This window comes from Mustela lutreola, chromosome 6, assembly GCF_030435805.1.
Source record: "Mustela lutreola isolate mMusLut2 chromosome 6, mMusLut2.pri, whole genome shotgun sequence".
NCBI lineage: Eukaryota > Metazoa > Chordata > Mammalia > Carnivora > Mustelidae > Mustela > Mustela lutreola.
This window is the reverse complement of record NC_081295.1, coordinates 59,884,755-59,901,215: the sequence shown is the minus strand read 5'-3', so window position 1 is coordinate 59,901,215 and position 16,461 is coordinate 59,884,755. Positions and strand designations below refer to the sequence as shown.

Below are 16,461 nucleotides of genomic sequence, written 5' to 3'. Positions count from 1 at the left end.
TCCTCATATCAAAAGAAAATTGGATCTTCTGGGTCACTAACACAGGCCAGAAAGGAGAAGAACCCAAAGGAATCGGTCCCAGTGGTAGAATTTCATGGCACCTGGGTGAAGGAGAGATGTCCTCAAGACCCAGTTCACGGTCTGTGGCTTCTTCTCTTACTAGGGAAGGGAATTCAGTGTCGTGGAGGGCTCCCTCGACTCTTACCTTCATTTCACTTGTATGTTTTAGACCTTACGTCCTTCACTCTGTATTCTACTCAGCAAGCAAATCCACACTACAGGGCTTTTAGAAATGGTATCCATTACCTGAGCAAACTGCTTCCAAGCACTTGATGATGTAAGTTTGCCAGTTCCAGGTCTGTGCATAGCAGCCAGAGTATAAATTTCTGCAGTGATTTTTTGCTTGGACCTCAGAAGAGCCAGAGTGGTCTTGGTGTTCAATCCTGATGGGTTCGGGTTACAGGAACTAATGCACCATGAAGCATAAACCGAGGATTTGAAGGTCGCCTGTTGCACGTAATTGGGTTTTGTATAATTCAAGAAGCACCAACTCACGGTAGTTGTTGTCCGCAGACTAGGGAACTGAAGAATCTGCTGGAAATCTGCCACATCCGTGAAAAGAAGAGTTGAGTTTGCCATTTTCCTGCTTGGGCCAGAGGCCATGTGCACCAGCATGCCAACAGGAAGCTTCTGGCCCTTTCCTTGCTCTTCAAGCTGACTGTCTCCCGGAGGCAACGAGGAGCTCTGTGGGCTCATGCTCATATCAGATGCTGTCTCATCAATATCAAGTTCATCTGAGGACTCTCTGCTTTCAGAAGGCCCACTGGACTTCTGGCCTAGAGAGGGTGCCCTGGAGTTGGGTGGGAATGGCTCCCTCAGGGGCATGCTGGCAGATGGATGGTCTTGAGATGAGGAAGGGGACAGTGAGGAGAAGGAAGATGACCCTGACTGCAAGCCATCTTTTGGCTCAGAAGCACAACCTTGTCGAACCAGCTGGGGTTTCTGTGGGCGGGACATATCCTTCTTGATGTCTGAGCTGGTTAGCTCCACAGCACTGAGTTCCTCGACAATCTGTCCATACATCTTTTCTTCTTTGACCCTTTTCTGCTGCTTTGTTTCCATGAAGAGTTCTAAGCTGCTGGCTGGAGAAAGCATCCGCTTGCTACCTCCCAGTGTGGCCACACCGTCAGACGTGGAAGGCAAACATAAGGGGATAGAGGATTCCAAGCCAAGGGGTAAGGTCTGAGGTACTTTCCAGATGGGGTATTTTTCTAAGCCTGCATGTTGCCCCAACATCTGGGCAATGTTGAATCCTATCCCTTGCATGGCCGCATTGGTCACCAATGTTCTTTGGGTAGTATTCTCGTCAACTTTGCAGATGACAATTGCCGGACTGTTCTGCCCAAGTATCTGAGAAATGCTTGTGTACATGACACTCCCATAGGATGGGACGTGGGTCTGGATCCTAACAGGAACCACTGTTCCTGGCAAGGACTGTAAAGGCCCGGCATTTGCTGAGGCAAAATCTTCTTGAAGAACCTGCTCAGAGGGAGTATCAGGTGACTTGGTGCTCTGGTCTGATGGAAACTTTGGAAGAATGTTCTTCGAGTGTAGCCCTGATGTTCCTGAATAACATGGGTAAGTCTGCTCTTTCGTGTGTGCATAATCAGCAGATTTCTTTCCAGTGTGCTCTGTAATATGCTCTAAGGGATAGCCAGGATGGATTTCTGCCTGGAAGGAAGGCTTGCCACAGCTCTTCTGAGGGTGCTGCATGAGGGCATGTGGGAAATGTGCCTGCCACCAGGGAGGCTGCTGAGCTGGTAAATGAACCATACAGACGGTGGGATATTGAAACTGAAACAAGGCATTCTGGATGGGAGAAAATGGAATAGTCTCTTGATGTGGAAATAAGTGCGGCTGCTCAGACAAGTGCTTGCTCGCAATGTAGGATGTTGGTTGTATCAAGGGATTTCTCAGAGATTCCTGACTGTCCATGTGCACGATCTGCTGTTGGGCCAAGTGGAGTGGCCCTGAGCTCAGCTGGCCACAGGGCCCAACAACCTGCTTCCCGGGGTCCTCTGCCTGGAGAGGAGGCAGCACAGAGGTGGGGGCGTGGTGCCATGCGGCCCTGAGGCCGGCGTGCAGGTGCTCCATCTGCTCCTGCTTCACACTCAGATCTGCACCAGCCTCACCCTGGGCAATCTCCGGAGAACCGCTGAAGGACGCCTGCCGCACCAGGAAGCATTTCTTCCTCTCCCGCGACGGAGATAACGTGGTGCCGGCCGATGCCCCTGCCACCGGGGCGTGGGACAGATTCCCATAATCAAAGGATTTGCTCCGGATTTCTGGAACTTCAGTTGGGTGAGGACAAGGCATCTGCTCGGATGAGCAGCGCCGCATCTCCTTTTGGTGGTGGTGACCCGGGACGGACAATGAGTAGGACCCAGCAGGGACAGTCAAAAACTCGGAATGCTTCCCAAACTCATCCTGCTTAGGAGGTGCGCCAAGCTTGATGGATTCTTCTCTTTCGAAAGACATGGAAAAACTGGAGCTATGGGACAGGTTGCTTTCCTGACTGGGGCTGCGGGAGAGGCCGGTGCCTGTGGATTCAAAGCTGGATTCCCCTGAAGAGTGCTCCATATCGGCAAGGCGCAGTCGCTTCTTTTTGGGTGGCAACTTCTCGGCTGGGAGCTGGGAAAGGGTCTCGCTTCTCTGGGGCCACTGAAACTCCTCCACAGGCTTTTCCGGCTCTTTACTCTGGGTGTCTTTCTCCTTCTCTGGTTTATCAGGCTCCTCTGTCACTCGAATCTCAGGAACTTGAATGTTGTGCTGGCGCACCAGCCTGGGTTGCGCATGGTAGGACTGCTGCTGAGCATGCTGGGAAGGGGAGGGCTTTCCCCCACTTTCAGCACTGTCTGCCGGTGGAGCCCACTCTGGACTCACCGGGGCTTCAGAAATCTCACTGTCACAAGTCTCAGAAGGTGAGGAGGCTTTATCCTGTGCACTAACCCCCAGTTCAGCTGACTCAGACCTTTCGAATGAATTGGGTCGGCTCAGTGAGTTTGTGTGCTGAATCACAGAAATCACATTTCCAGGAGGCTTCCTGCCCGCTAGGTCTGACATCTTGTCTGAATCAGTGGCTGAGGGTGACTCCTCGGACCCAAGAGATGGGCTTCCAGATTGGAGTTGGGGTCGACAGTGCTCAAAGCGCTCAGAGTGGCTGTGAGAAGGGTTCTCGTGTCCAGACATGGAGAATCCACCTCTTAGTCCTTCCTGCATCTGCAACTTGGGGTCGTAGTCGGAAGTCATCATGCCCATGGGAGTGCTCACAATGCTGCTGCAAATCATGGGGGTGTCCTCCTCATCTCCTACACTCTTCTCTTTCCGGCGTTTTCTATTTTCACATGTAGTTCCAAACACGGTTGGCACACCCTGCAATGGCACCGTGGGATCCATAAAATATTCGCCACCATGTTTTAAAGAGCCGAAGCAGGAAATGTCCCTGTAGCCTTGCTTTGGCGTCTCAGAGTCTTCCCATTTCTTGTAGGGTTTCCGGCAGACATCATAGTCATAGCCCATCCGGTCCCCAGACATTAATTTCTTTTCCTTCAGGGATAAGCCTGTGATACTCTTTGACATTCTGCCATGGTGTTCTGCCTCCATGTGCCCCTCTTGTACCGAAGGCAGCTCAAATGCAGCTTGTCTTCTTAACATGCGCTGAGGGGGTATTCCTACCGTCCCTGGATAGAACACATCATCGGAACCAGACATCCTTTCATCAAATGAGTGACTTCCTCTCAAAGAAGGAGGAATACTTAGATTAGTTGCTGAAGAAGTTGGCATCGAGTTGCTTCTAATAAGGGGTGAAGAGTCCACAGGAGCTTCTAAGAGAATTGGGTTGCTGCCTTGGAAATTTGCAGGAAACAGCTTTCCTTCATTCCTGATAGATGATGGCATAGTCTGGGATTGCCTGGATTCGCTGTTGAATTTCGTGGATTTCAGCATGCTGGTTTGACTGGGGTCGATTTCTCCCTTGCTTGGGATCAGCTGTGAGACAGGATCTTCAAACATCTTGACATCTAACCTGGTGTTTACATGAGGTAATGACTCCATCATGCCCTTTCTCCCCATTGTGGCACGCTCCTGACTTGCGGTTGTAACACTGAGTGTATTTCTGGGACTAAGCCGACAGTATTTTCCAAAGATGATTTCTTCGTAAGACTTTGCATTTGTGTTTGGAGGGCTTATTTGCTGCTCTGCACTTTCTGAGCGAGAAAAGTAACCGGAGTCAGTACTTCCTTTACTGTGCGGGCTCAGAAGGTTAAGAGATGGCTCAGAATCTTGTCCTTTTTTCTCTGACAATCTTAGTGCAAGTTTCTGTTTCACTGTGTGGGAATCATCAGGCTTAGTATTTAGAGACGGGTTTGGTAGCATATCAGAGCCTATATACTGAGAGCTTTCACTAGGTAAAGGAATCCCACTTTTGGGGATAATCAAAATGGGCACTTTCATGGGCCCTCCCAGTGATTCTTCCAGTGACCCATGATAGCCCCCTCTGCTGGCAATATCCAGTGGGATCGACGGGCCAGGACTCATTTTCTCAGAAGTCTCAACAAATAAAGAGCTCTCCTCATCCGTGTCTGTACTCTGCTCACCGTCTGAATGTATTTCTGCTTCTACATCAATAAAACCAGCCTCTAGGTCCAATTTAGATACAGCTGACTCTGTGAAAGGGACTAATCCTGCCTTAATTGCATGGGCATGTGACTTCCTGTGCTTATACAAATTGCTCTTTGTCTTGAATGAGAAACCACAAGGTATACATGGATATGGCCGCTCACCAGTATGGGACCTGATATGTTTTTTCAGTACGCTTGGTTTGGCACACGCCCTGCTGCAGTAGGGGCAAATGTATTTGCCGGGCTTTTTGGGTTTGTGCTCTTTCTTGTGAGCATCTTCTGACTGTTCGATACTTTTCTGAGAGTATTGGCTATAAGCAGGGTTCAGACTTGAAATCTTTTTTCTAGGGTAACCACCACTGTGACCGTGTACAGGAAAAGAAAATAAGTCCTCAGAGGCAACAGATGGCAAAGGGCCAGGGAAAAGCCACGGAGGGCCTTCGAGGCTCTGATGTGGCTTGTTGCTGTGCATGACCCCCTGTGGCAATGAGTGCTGAGGGAAAGAGAGTGAATGTTGGCATGAGTAAGGACTCGGACGGTGCGGTGGGTATTGCTTCTCTGTGACCTGCTGTGCCACGTCGCTAGGTGAGGCCAGTTTCCCAGAACCAAAAAGTTGTGCTGATGCTGTATCTCCGATTTGCTCAGGATCTATTTGTGGTTGCCGCTGTCCTTCTTGACTGCCAAAAGTGCTCATCTTAATAACAGCTGATTGTTCCTGTCTCCATCTACCTGAAGCCTTATCAGTTTCTCCAGACCTTGAGGTAGCTTTTTGTCCTAGAGCTGTGTCCCCGGTGTCCATTTTGTTACAAGGTCTTCAGTGCTAGTTCACTTGAAAGCCATGCAGACTCATGCAGTGTCTTCCACTCTGTGCTTTTCAGAGCTCGTTTACTTCCATGTTGCAGGGTGTCTGCAGACTTGCTGAGTGCTCCTTCTCTTTGGAAACTTCCACACCCACCCCGTAGTCTTATGGGCATTCGATGGTAATTTCCTTGGACCAGGGCTATAACACAGTTCTCTCCATTGCAGAACTGTCCATCCAAAAGCTAAGTGCAAATCTATAAAGATTTATTATGGCATTTGAATATTTTCAACTAGCATGAAATTGGGATGAAGAGCCTGGGAGAAATTTTGCCCATCAACTACAGCAAAGTTCAACTGCCAGTTTCACTAAGATAAAATGATCTGAAAGAAAAAGAAACACAAAGAGATCGTCATAACAGTTATCTAGTTAGAAACCAGAACCAATCCCAAATAGCCAGGCTGACCTTGGATAAATTGAAAATGATTTTTACTCTAGGGAATACTTTAAAAAAAAAAAAAGAAGAAGATTTTATTTATTTACTTTAGGGAGAGAGAGAGCATGAACAGGAGGGGCAGATGGAAAGGGAGAGAATATGAAGCAGACGCCACGTGAGCGCAGTGGGACTTGATCTCAGGACCCTGAGATGGCAATCTGAGATAAAACCAAGAGTCAGAGGCTCAACAGATTCTGCCCAGGCACCCTTCCCAGCAATACTTTTTATAGCTGTCACATTAGTTCCACAATTAAAAGATATTAATTTCAAACATGGCATTAAGTCATAAGCATAAATTTCTTCAATGCTTTAATTTTGGTCATCCTTTTATATACTCCTTAGTTTCAGTTAGAAAAGCATTTAAAAGAAAGCTTCTGATTGATATCATTTATGTAATCGTAACATTTTTTAAAGGCTTCATTAAAATAAATTTAGACCTATTTCTGAACAAGTTGTATAAATTACATACTTAAGTGTATAACATATTTCTCTATATGGACATTTTATAGATTAATATATGTATAATAAAACAAATACATGCAAAACATTTCAAATATTTAAGTATATCATGTATTTTATATATATATTTATATTAACATACAATACAGATATATTTTATAGATTAAAACCGGTGATCAGCAGAGCTAGCTAAGACTATAAGAATTAAAGATTGTCCCAGATCTTGGGAAAAGGCAGGAAAATAAACAATTATAATATCTTCATAAAACTTGAAAAACAAAACACATTTTTGTGATAGTTTGAAAATGTTATGATTACCTGAATGGTTTAGCATTCTCATGGACATGATTGTCTTGACGCTTCCTGGGTAGAAAATAAACGCAGTTAGGAAAAATTGTTCCATGAAACCACAACATTGCTGTATATAAAGGTCAGTTTAATGTAATGTGCCCTAAAGAAAAAAAAGATTAACCAGTGACTTCTCTGAATATACTCTGCTAAAGCAGTAAACTTTATATTAACTCTGTCCAAAACAACTGAGAGGGAAAAAATTATTAAAAATTGAGTAGCATTTTCTAATATATAAGATTATTATATCAAAACATCTTAGTTTCTTGACACAAGTAGCCTGGTTCTAATTAGTTAAATATTTTTTAACGATTTTATTTATTTATTTATTTGAAAGGCAGACAGCATAAATGGGTGGGGAGAGGCAGAGGGAGAGGGACAAATAGACTCCCCACTGAGCAGAGAGCCCCACACGGGGCAGGATCCCGGGATTGTGAGATCATGACCTGAGCTGAAGTCAGGCACTTAACTGACTGAACCACCCAGGTGCCCCTAATTCCTTAAGTATTAAAACTTGAGAATAGTGGAGGGTTTTTATTGAGCCTATAGGTTTGCACATTTAAATTTATATCACAACAAATCAAGGAATTCTCCAGATGGCTGTGAATGGCTCAGGGAAACTTAACAACTTAGAAATAATTAGATTTTAAGTGAATAGTCATCTTCCATAAGTGAATGGCCATTGTCATACCCAGAGGATTCTGAGAATTTCAGTGTTCAACTCTATCAATTATGATGAAAACTGAGATGCTTCCCTGATAGGCAGTGTGGCAGTGCTTATCAAAGTAAGAAAGAATATAGTCTTTGGCCCAGAAATTCCATTGTTGGAAATTTATCCTTACAGAGGTACCTGCACAAGTGCACAAAGACATACATACAAGGACAGCTTAAATTAAAATATGACTCCGCTAGGGGACGCCTGGGTGGCTTAGTGGGTTAAGCCTCTGCCTTCGGCTCAGGTCATGATCTCAGGGTCCTGGGATGGAGCCCTGTATCGGGCTCTCTGCTTGGCGGGGAGCCTGCTTTCCTTTCCCTCTCTGCCTGCTTCTCTGCCTACTTGTGATCTCTGTCTGTCAAATAAATAAATAAAATCTTTTAAAAAATATATGACTCCATCATAAACTCAGCCATTTAAAAAAATAAAGTAAAGCAATATGTACCCATATAGGAACTCATCCAGAAGATAGTAGCATTGAATGTTAAAAACAACAATAAAAAACTCACTGCACCCTAGGAGGCATTTAAGAAAAACGTAATCTACAGGGATGCCAAATGGCTTTTAACTCTCCTTAAATTAAACTGTGAAGTAGAATCAGGGAGTCAGAAGAAGGGGCATATGCCCCTTCCATATCTTTCACTACTTTTTACCTTATGATTTTTGGTGATTTTTCTTTTTGTTTTTGTTTTTCTTTTTTCTTTTTTTTTTTTAGGGAGAGAGAGAGAGAGAGAGAGCAGAAGCAGGGGGATGGGGGAGGGGCAAAGGAACAGAGAGAATCTCAAGCACACGCCCTGCTCAGCACAAGCCCAACTCTGGGCTTGATCTCACAACCCTCAGATCATGACCTAAGTCAAAGGAACAAAAGTCTTTTGGGTGAGGAATATTTGTAACAAGACATCTGTAATCAAAAGTTCCTTCTGCTAAGAGTCAGTGATTTGTAAAGCAATAGATGGAAAAACTAACAATATGCATATTAACTTTGGTTTGCTGGAAAGTTTTACTATTGGATTGAATTTTTCCTCCACACCGATCTTCTGCATACTTTTATAGGTAATAAGACAAAAACTGAAAGAGAAGTAATGGCCCTATAATACTGCAATGCAAATTTACTTCAGTCAGAGCAATCGTGCTAATAAGAATATGCAATGGCGAACCCAAATTGACTGAATTTTTTCTCTAATTAACTAAGTATTTAAGGTTTATGTAAACACAACCACCATCAGACTTTTAATGGTGAATAGTACCCTCTAAATGGAAAGCACAGTGTATTTTCAACTCAACAGATACAACTGTGAGCCTCTCCTCAACTAGGAGGTAGAGCTTGAACTGAGTAATTTCTAAGTTACTTTTCATATGTAATATTTTACATGACTTTGACCTGTATATGCAGCTCTTTTGCAAGTAATAACAATGATAATGCTTACCATTAATAAGTAATATCAATGATAATGATATGGCATTTACCATATGCCAGATACTGATACAGAGCTTCCTAGGTGTTACCTTATTGGCTCTTCATGACAACTCTATGTGATAAGTGTTATACCTATTTGACAGAATCATGAGCCTGAGGGAGGATCAATCTCCTTAGGGAAGTTGACTGTAAGAACCAGTCAAACCCAGGTTTGGCTCACCTCCAAGCCTACAAGATCTCATCTCTCCCATCCACTTAGGCTAGTAAGTTTTATCGTAACTTAATACATCTTCAGAAATACTTTCTCCTAAATATTGTCCCTTGGATTTTAATATTTCTAGTCCTTAAATTGTTCATAGTCTTGGGAGAATATATGAGTTTTACATGGTTATACTATAGAAAGTGTCCTCAAAATGCCACTTCCTAGAAATCACACAAATCCATAATTTAAATAATGTTCAAAATGACTAAATTGTACAAACTATATATTGTCAAAATATAAAGTATTAAGAACAGTATTATGAGGACAGCTTCTTGTGAGAACATGAGAAGTTATCATGACAGATAATTGAAGTGCTTTGAAAAGTGCTCCTTTTTGAGGAAAGGAAGAAGCTCACAAGTGAAAATTAGGCATATGGTCACTTCCCATTCATTGGTTTACCCAGAATAACATAAAATTTTGCTTTAAAACACTGACTTCAAATTAAGCAATTACATAAAATTTTTTGGAAAAATAGGATTGGAATAATACATTTAATAATTAAATAGAGTAAAACATTTTATTTAGTAATGAGATAATATCTTTATAAATCACACAGTTTTAATTTCTGTGGTATATGATAGTAAATTAAAACCATTATACCCTAAACAACACATACACAATTCTTATTCACTAAGAACATATTATAAAAAAAGAGATGCACAAATTAAAATCACACAAAGGCAGTACTATTTTGTTATTAAAGAATGAGCCAGAAGATGAAGAAAAGTGACATACCAAAGATTCAAAAGCCAGTATTTCGTGGTCAGAACAAAAATTACCTAGAAAGTTTAGTTAATTGTGGAACTTAAATTTTAGGAAAAGAGCCTATTCAGGAAAAGTCAAAATCTACTATTTTATTTAAAAAATCGATTTTGCTGATATCACATGGGACCATTCCATATTCCAATAGCATTTATTATCCAGAAAATTTTAAAATTCAAAACTTTGATCCCAGTCAAAAAATACATTGACAGTATAATACAGTTATGCAAATAGCTTCTGTCAGGGAGACCATTCCCTTTTAAATTTCTAAAGACAAGCCTACCTAAAATGTCCAACCATGTTATCTCGAAACTGGATGATCGTCTGAACCACGTTCCCTACTTCAGGTCATACCGGAAGAGCTTCTGTCTGTGTCTGAGCTAGAGGTCTCAGCAGGACTGGGGATCCCTCTGGTCTACCTTCCTCTAAAATCCAACATCTCATTTTTCACTGCAGTGAAAAGCTTAAGAATATCACGAGGGAATTGGGAACTACTCCTATTTCACATCTACCTTTTACATTAGATTTTAAACATAGCTGAGAATATAGCATTTCTCTTCAACACCAGCCTTGGAGAGGCTTCAAATAACTGCTATCCATAAAGTCAGTTTCCTTCTTGCAGTTTCTGAGACATATGGAGACAAATAGGAGGGAGAAAACACGAGTGATGGGTCCTTAGAGGAATATACTGATCATGTTCTTAAACCATTAAAAATGTGACTCTCTTTATCAATCTCTTGTCTACAGTTGTTTTATCTTGGAAATGGGAAAGAATTTGCCATGTAAGTTGTGTGTACCATAGATCTATTACTGGGCATAGCATATTTGTCTTGTTAAAACCAGACAGGATTTGGGAATGTTCCACAATCTCTTTGCTGCTCCCCTCAACTTCCAATCGAGGGAAGAATTCACTTTTAATCTCAAGGCTTTCAAAGTTGAATCCAAGATGAGATGATAACATTCATCTCTTTTTGCTAGGTGTTACTTTTAATCTAACTACCAACAATGATAAATTCCTGAGCTTCTGTCTTATTGTTTAAATGTATGAAAATGCTTATTAATAGGGAAATGGTAATAATATTATTACGACCCATCAAAAGTGCCCTTGTATGTGCCTGCAGCTTTACTTACATTTTCTCAATAGACATCTATTTGGCACTATGAAATCCATAGTTATGTGGTTAATTACAGCTATATCACTTCTCTATTTTGAAGCTATGTCTCATTTTTCATATTCCTAAATGTACGCTAAAAGTTAAATTTCCAGTTTTCCCAATCAATTGATATGTTCAAAAAATGTAATATTAGAGCAATCCTCATATGGGGAGGAAAAAAAAAAATACCCAGCCAGTTATTTCATTCTGTGAGATTTCTTTTTATGGTAAGCAAACCCACGCAGAGTCATTTTTGGCACCCATTGCCAACAAAGGAGAGATATTCCAAACACAATTTCGCATTCACATTTGAAATTTTCCCAATGTCTTTGAGCTCTACGAAAGGAGTGAGATATTTCGTTGGAGAATATGACTCTGGGGTTTCCTGTGGATGGTGCTCCAGCCGGTAGAAACCCTTCAAGGCGGTAAAGACAGGCACTGCCTGGCAGCATAGGCACATTTTTCAGAGGGGGACAGTGTTGAAAAAGATATTATCCTCTGCGTGGCTATTACATGGAAGAGTTGCATTTTTCTAAAAGTGTGCCCTCTCCCTTGGCCACTCTTCACAGTCCCACTCAAATAAATTTGGCACCCAGTTAAATAATTTCCTCAGACAGGCCTTGAAAGGAAAGGCACAGAAACAGCCTCCCGTATAGACCTCAACAGAGGTCTCTTCAGGATAACAGCTGGGTGGGATTGGCAGGAAGGCAGGCTTGCTCTGCAGACGAATAAAGGCTTACAGTATCCAGAGTTGTCAATCTGGGATCTTTTGCTTAGAAAAACACTATCTTAGAAAAAAATCTTTACCTCAGGAAATTAATCATTACTTGCGTGGTGGCAAAAGTCAAGTGTGCATCACATAATAACATCCTAAATAATGATGGTATAAAATGACTGGTAACAGACACTACCTCTCTACTTTCATAATCTTAGTATTAAACATTTTTAAAAATCAAAGTGGTCATTTGGCCTTTTTTGAGAATGAGGGGGGTATTACACTTGTAAAAAAGTATGCACATCTTAAAATAGCAATTACTGAATAAAACTTTGGAAGCCGTTTCCATATATTTCCTTTAATATGCCAGAGATCAATTACCAAATATTTTAAGAAATATATGAGCATCTCAGGGCACAATCATGGTCTCACAAATCAATACCACATAGGAGGACTGGGTAAGGGGGAAAAGGATCTACAAAAAAACTGTGACCATTGCCAGAATCCAGCTGAATACAGACTTATTTCCACAGGATGATTAAAAAAAAGGCACCGTTCTGAAAGCCAAATTCATTATAAATGCTTCTTTTATTAGTAAAAATCCCCATAACAACCTTAGTTCTCCCTAAAATAAGCCAAGTTGCCAATATGAGTAGGATACTGTATATTAATATAAAACCCTGCCAATTGAGAGAACTTTTAGAAAAAAGTAAAAATATTTTGATGATTACCCTCTAATTTGACATATGTTAAAATCCAATTTGATATTTAAAACCTAATGGAAAACTAAACTGTGTATTTTTCCACACTGGCTACACTGAGGGCATGATTGCAGATGTTTGTATAGTTTGCATATTTAGTCAAGGTATTTATGGCTTATTTTGACTGCAGCCTGCTTCTTTCAATATCTTGTTCTAAAAGTTTTTTTGCAGGTTTTTTGTTGTTGTTGTTGTTGTTTTGTTTTGTTTTGTTTTACAATTGAGATTTTTTTCCTCCTTTGTAGAGCCAAAATAATTATGATTTACTAAGTAGAATATTACATGAAAATAAACCTTGCCAGAAAGAAATTCTCTTAAATGAGATTATCTTAACTAAAACTAAAGGAATTATCATTGCAACTGGTTTGCAAAACAAAACAAAACTTTCACAACCCTTTTTTTCTGGAGAGGGCATATGTATTGTTTCCTCCCTGATTTAATGTCGAAGTTGGTTTACATATGGGTACATGGTAGGCCAAAACTGCTTTTCAAGTTAAATATAAAAACAATTAGAATAAATTAATAAATTGTAGTTATTAACCTGTTATCCACATATCAAAAGACGGCATCACAACCATCGATGCCTTCCACGAGGCCGACTCTCCCCACAGGAACTCATTCACAACTTCGGGGAATCTAAAAAATGAACAAGACTATTTTTTAAATGATGGCACTTGTAGTCAATTTAAGAGGCATACTTTCTTCATTCACAGAAACTGCTTTCTTTGAGGAAAGAAAATTTGGAAGAGGATCTCTCAAGAAGACATTTTTTTTTTCCTGAAGAAAAAAATTTCCTCTCTTTTAACATAGTTAAAATCTTTTGAACAAATACTTGTATTCAAAAGAGAATTGCCTATACCAGCAAAAGTGGGGGCAATTAGGAAAATAATGGCAGGGTTATATCTTAACATATTGGAACTAGAAATTATGCCTTGGCTGTGCATGACACAGTCCCGCCTTCAAGCTGAGAGTCTTATAAAACTTACTGTGGTATATCAGCAAAGAAATTCCAAAGGATGAAATCTCAGATAACCTCGTCGCGAATTCTTTTCTATAGTTTATTTCAGCAATGTTATGTTCTGGGTTAAAATTAATTTCTGAAATAGGAAGCCAAAACCAACCACACTAAAATCCTGAGACTTAACAAGAAATAAAGGAAAGGACTTTCTCATACTTAGAATTAATATTTACCCAACTTTAATCCAAATAAATGCATGGAAAGTCAATCAAACTACTTAATCCAAGTAGATTAATCAATCAACCGTTTTAAGACGGTTTACTTCCCTATACAAAAGGCCCATATAAAAGTATTATTATATTATTCTTAGATGGTTATTGTATATTTGTTCCTTTTTTTTTTTTTTAATATTGCTTTTTCTTCCAGACAAGTTAGAGTCTCATAGGAAGGACTAAAGATTCAAGACATGGCAAAATGTGCCTTAATCCAGGCCTACTTCATGTGAGCATTCAAAATGCTCAAGGAAGTAGTTCGCTTTAACGTCCCCCCTTTCCACACCACCACAGTATCACTTCCGGACCCCCTGTGCGCTTTGAGATCTGAATCATTATAAGCAAGTAGGCCCACTTGGTTCCTCAAAAGACACAAAAGGTACAAAAATAGCTTCCGCAATTGAAGCAAGAACCTCGTCAGCAGCCAGATGAATGTGGGTGGTCAGATAAGATTCTGTTGCTGCAAAGGGCAAATTATTAAGCAAATGCTAGATTTATTTTCTTTTTAAAACTTTGTTCTCCTTGCCTCAAATCAACCATTTGCTGGTACTGAAAATGACACTTGACAAGCTCTACTGCTCTCCAAATTGAAAGCTTCATCAAAGCCAAAGAGCATGATTGATTAAATACTGAAAGGAAAAGACATATATTCTATATGATAATTAACTGTATCTATATTTTTAACAAACCAAATAACACCTCTTTAAAGAAAAAAAAAAAAAAAACAATCTAAAGTGCTTTAAAAACACACACACAAAAACTATACTTTGGCAATATGACCAACTCTAAAGTAAAGCATGGCAACCCTCCAGATCAAAAAAAAAATAAAATAATTAATAAATCACTGAGCTATTTTGCACTCCAAACAACATTCACCTATGACATAAATGGGCCAAGAATCTATAGAAACAGCTATTTACAGGGAACAATAACTTGCAGTATTCAGTGACTACATATGATTGACAATCCCATAGTCACTGAACTTAAGAGGTAATTAAGGAAAAGAAGAACATAGCCGCTAGAAGGCCAGCATGGGCACCCACTCCTTCCAACTGAGTTGCAAACTATAGATAGGTACCCAACCATTCCCAATCCCAGAAATCCTCATTCTTGCCAACAGCTTCCACAGGCAAAACAGAGCACAAGAGTATCCCTCAGACAAGCTGTGACAGGGCAATGTTCCCAGTTCTGAATCTGCTTTTCCAGGCTTAACTTTCCAGGACTATGGCTACTAGAAATAGGAAACACTTATCTCATAACATGCACAAATATTTGGAATTTGAGATTAGAGAACATCCCTTTTTTCCCTCAATAAGATTGAAATTTCTTTGACATGCCTTACAATTCATGACCTCTTCAATGTTTGGTTTTCCCTTGGAAAACAAAAAAATCAGTGGCAGGGATATTACACTTCCATTTTACCTTAACGAAACTTCCAGGTAATTAGTGTGATTTTAAGGCAAAGATCTGGGTGATATTAACATGAAAGATATGACACCAACTTTGGTGACTGTACACAAATAATTTTGTTGTAAATTAGAATCAGTAACGGCTTCTACAAAGGAGGCAGTTATTACTATTACCATAAAGACCTGAAGATAACCATCTCAGAAAATGATTTTTGCATTAATTTTAAATGAGTTTTGGGGCCTGTCTCCTTATCAAAATACAAGACAAATCTTTCCTCAAATAGTTCTTGAGAATGTAGTGTGACAACTTATGCTTATGTTCCCTGGAAATCAAGACTTCACACAGTATACTCTTAAACGATGGAACAAAAGAGGAGAGATTTTCATTTCTTTAACTTTGCTTTTCGGTTATTAGATTCATAAGAAATCATCAAGCAGTGAAACTTTAATATTTAATAAAACTAACAATTTTAATTCAGGAAGTGTTAATGGATCTTGTTAAATAACCCCACATCATTTAAAATTCTTTCCTAAATAGGGGGTGAAAATTATCTTTCACTTTACGAAGTACAGACTGATTTTTCTGTCATCTATAGGCTTACAGGAGAGTTCCTCAAAAATATTTTCCAATTCCCCCATCTCCAGCATGTAAAAAATACTTGGAAAATTTGATCATTACTGTTTCTGTCCCAGTGGTTTCTCAACCCTTCTACTCTTAAAAAATCTTGGCATTAGATATTTATTCTTGGATGCTTATAAGGTATTGTCACTAAGCCAAGCAAGGAACACACTGAGCTGTGATAGTAAATGATAGACGAGATAGATAGATAGATAGATGATAGATAGGTAGGCAGATAGATAGATATGTTTTTAAATATCCATTACTGGTAGGATTTTTCATTATTTCCAATCTCTATATTTTCCAAATTATTTTGAGACAAGTTAGGACTTAATAGTTTAATATGACTTTCTGATGAGTCTTGCAAAACGTTAAAGCTTCATTGGCAAATTCCTTGTGCAAATATAAGTACCTTCCATCATTCTTTTTTTTTTCCCCCTTAGGTTAAATAAATGCACACTAGATCATAATTTTAGAAGAGCTGATAAGATAAACCAGTTGCATTTTAGATGAGAGTTGTCACTATTAAAAATAATTATTATTCGCATCAACTCTATGAAAAATGGCAAATAGGACTGGAAACAAGATATGGTCCTTCTGTTTCTCATTTAAAAGAAGCATTTAAATATGACATGTTTA

The 16,461-nt window shown here is 40.0% G+C and overlaps 1 protein-coding gene across 8 annotated transcripts in view; it reads right to left on the bottom strand.

The window, feature by feature from the left end:
- Window positions 1-16,461, bottom strand: part of HIVEP2 (HIVEP zinc finger 2) — a 198,818-nt gene that overhangs the window by 16,852 nt on the left and 165,505 nt on the right. For 5 of the 8 annotated variants that reach the window (XM_059177388.1, XM_059177385.1, XM_059177383.1 and 2 more), the window contains exons 3-5: window positions 13,106-13,200; window positions 6,752-6,796; window positions 307-5,861 (exon numbers count right to left, since the gene is read on the bottom strand). In XM_059177388.1, coding sequence (XP_059033371.1) covers window positions 307-5,478 — 5,172 coding nt within the window. In that variant the 5' untranslated portion in view covers window positions 5,479-5,861; window positions 6,752-6,796; window positions 13,106-13,200. Of the gene's footprint in view, window positions 1-306; window positions 5,862-6,751; window positions 6,885-13,105; window positions 13,201-16,461 lie in introns of all 8 variants that reach the window. The other 3 variants (XM_059177389.1, XM_059177391.1, XM_059177390.1) reach the window with 2 other exon arrangements.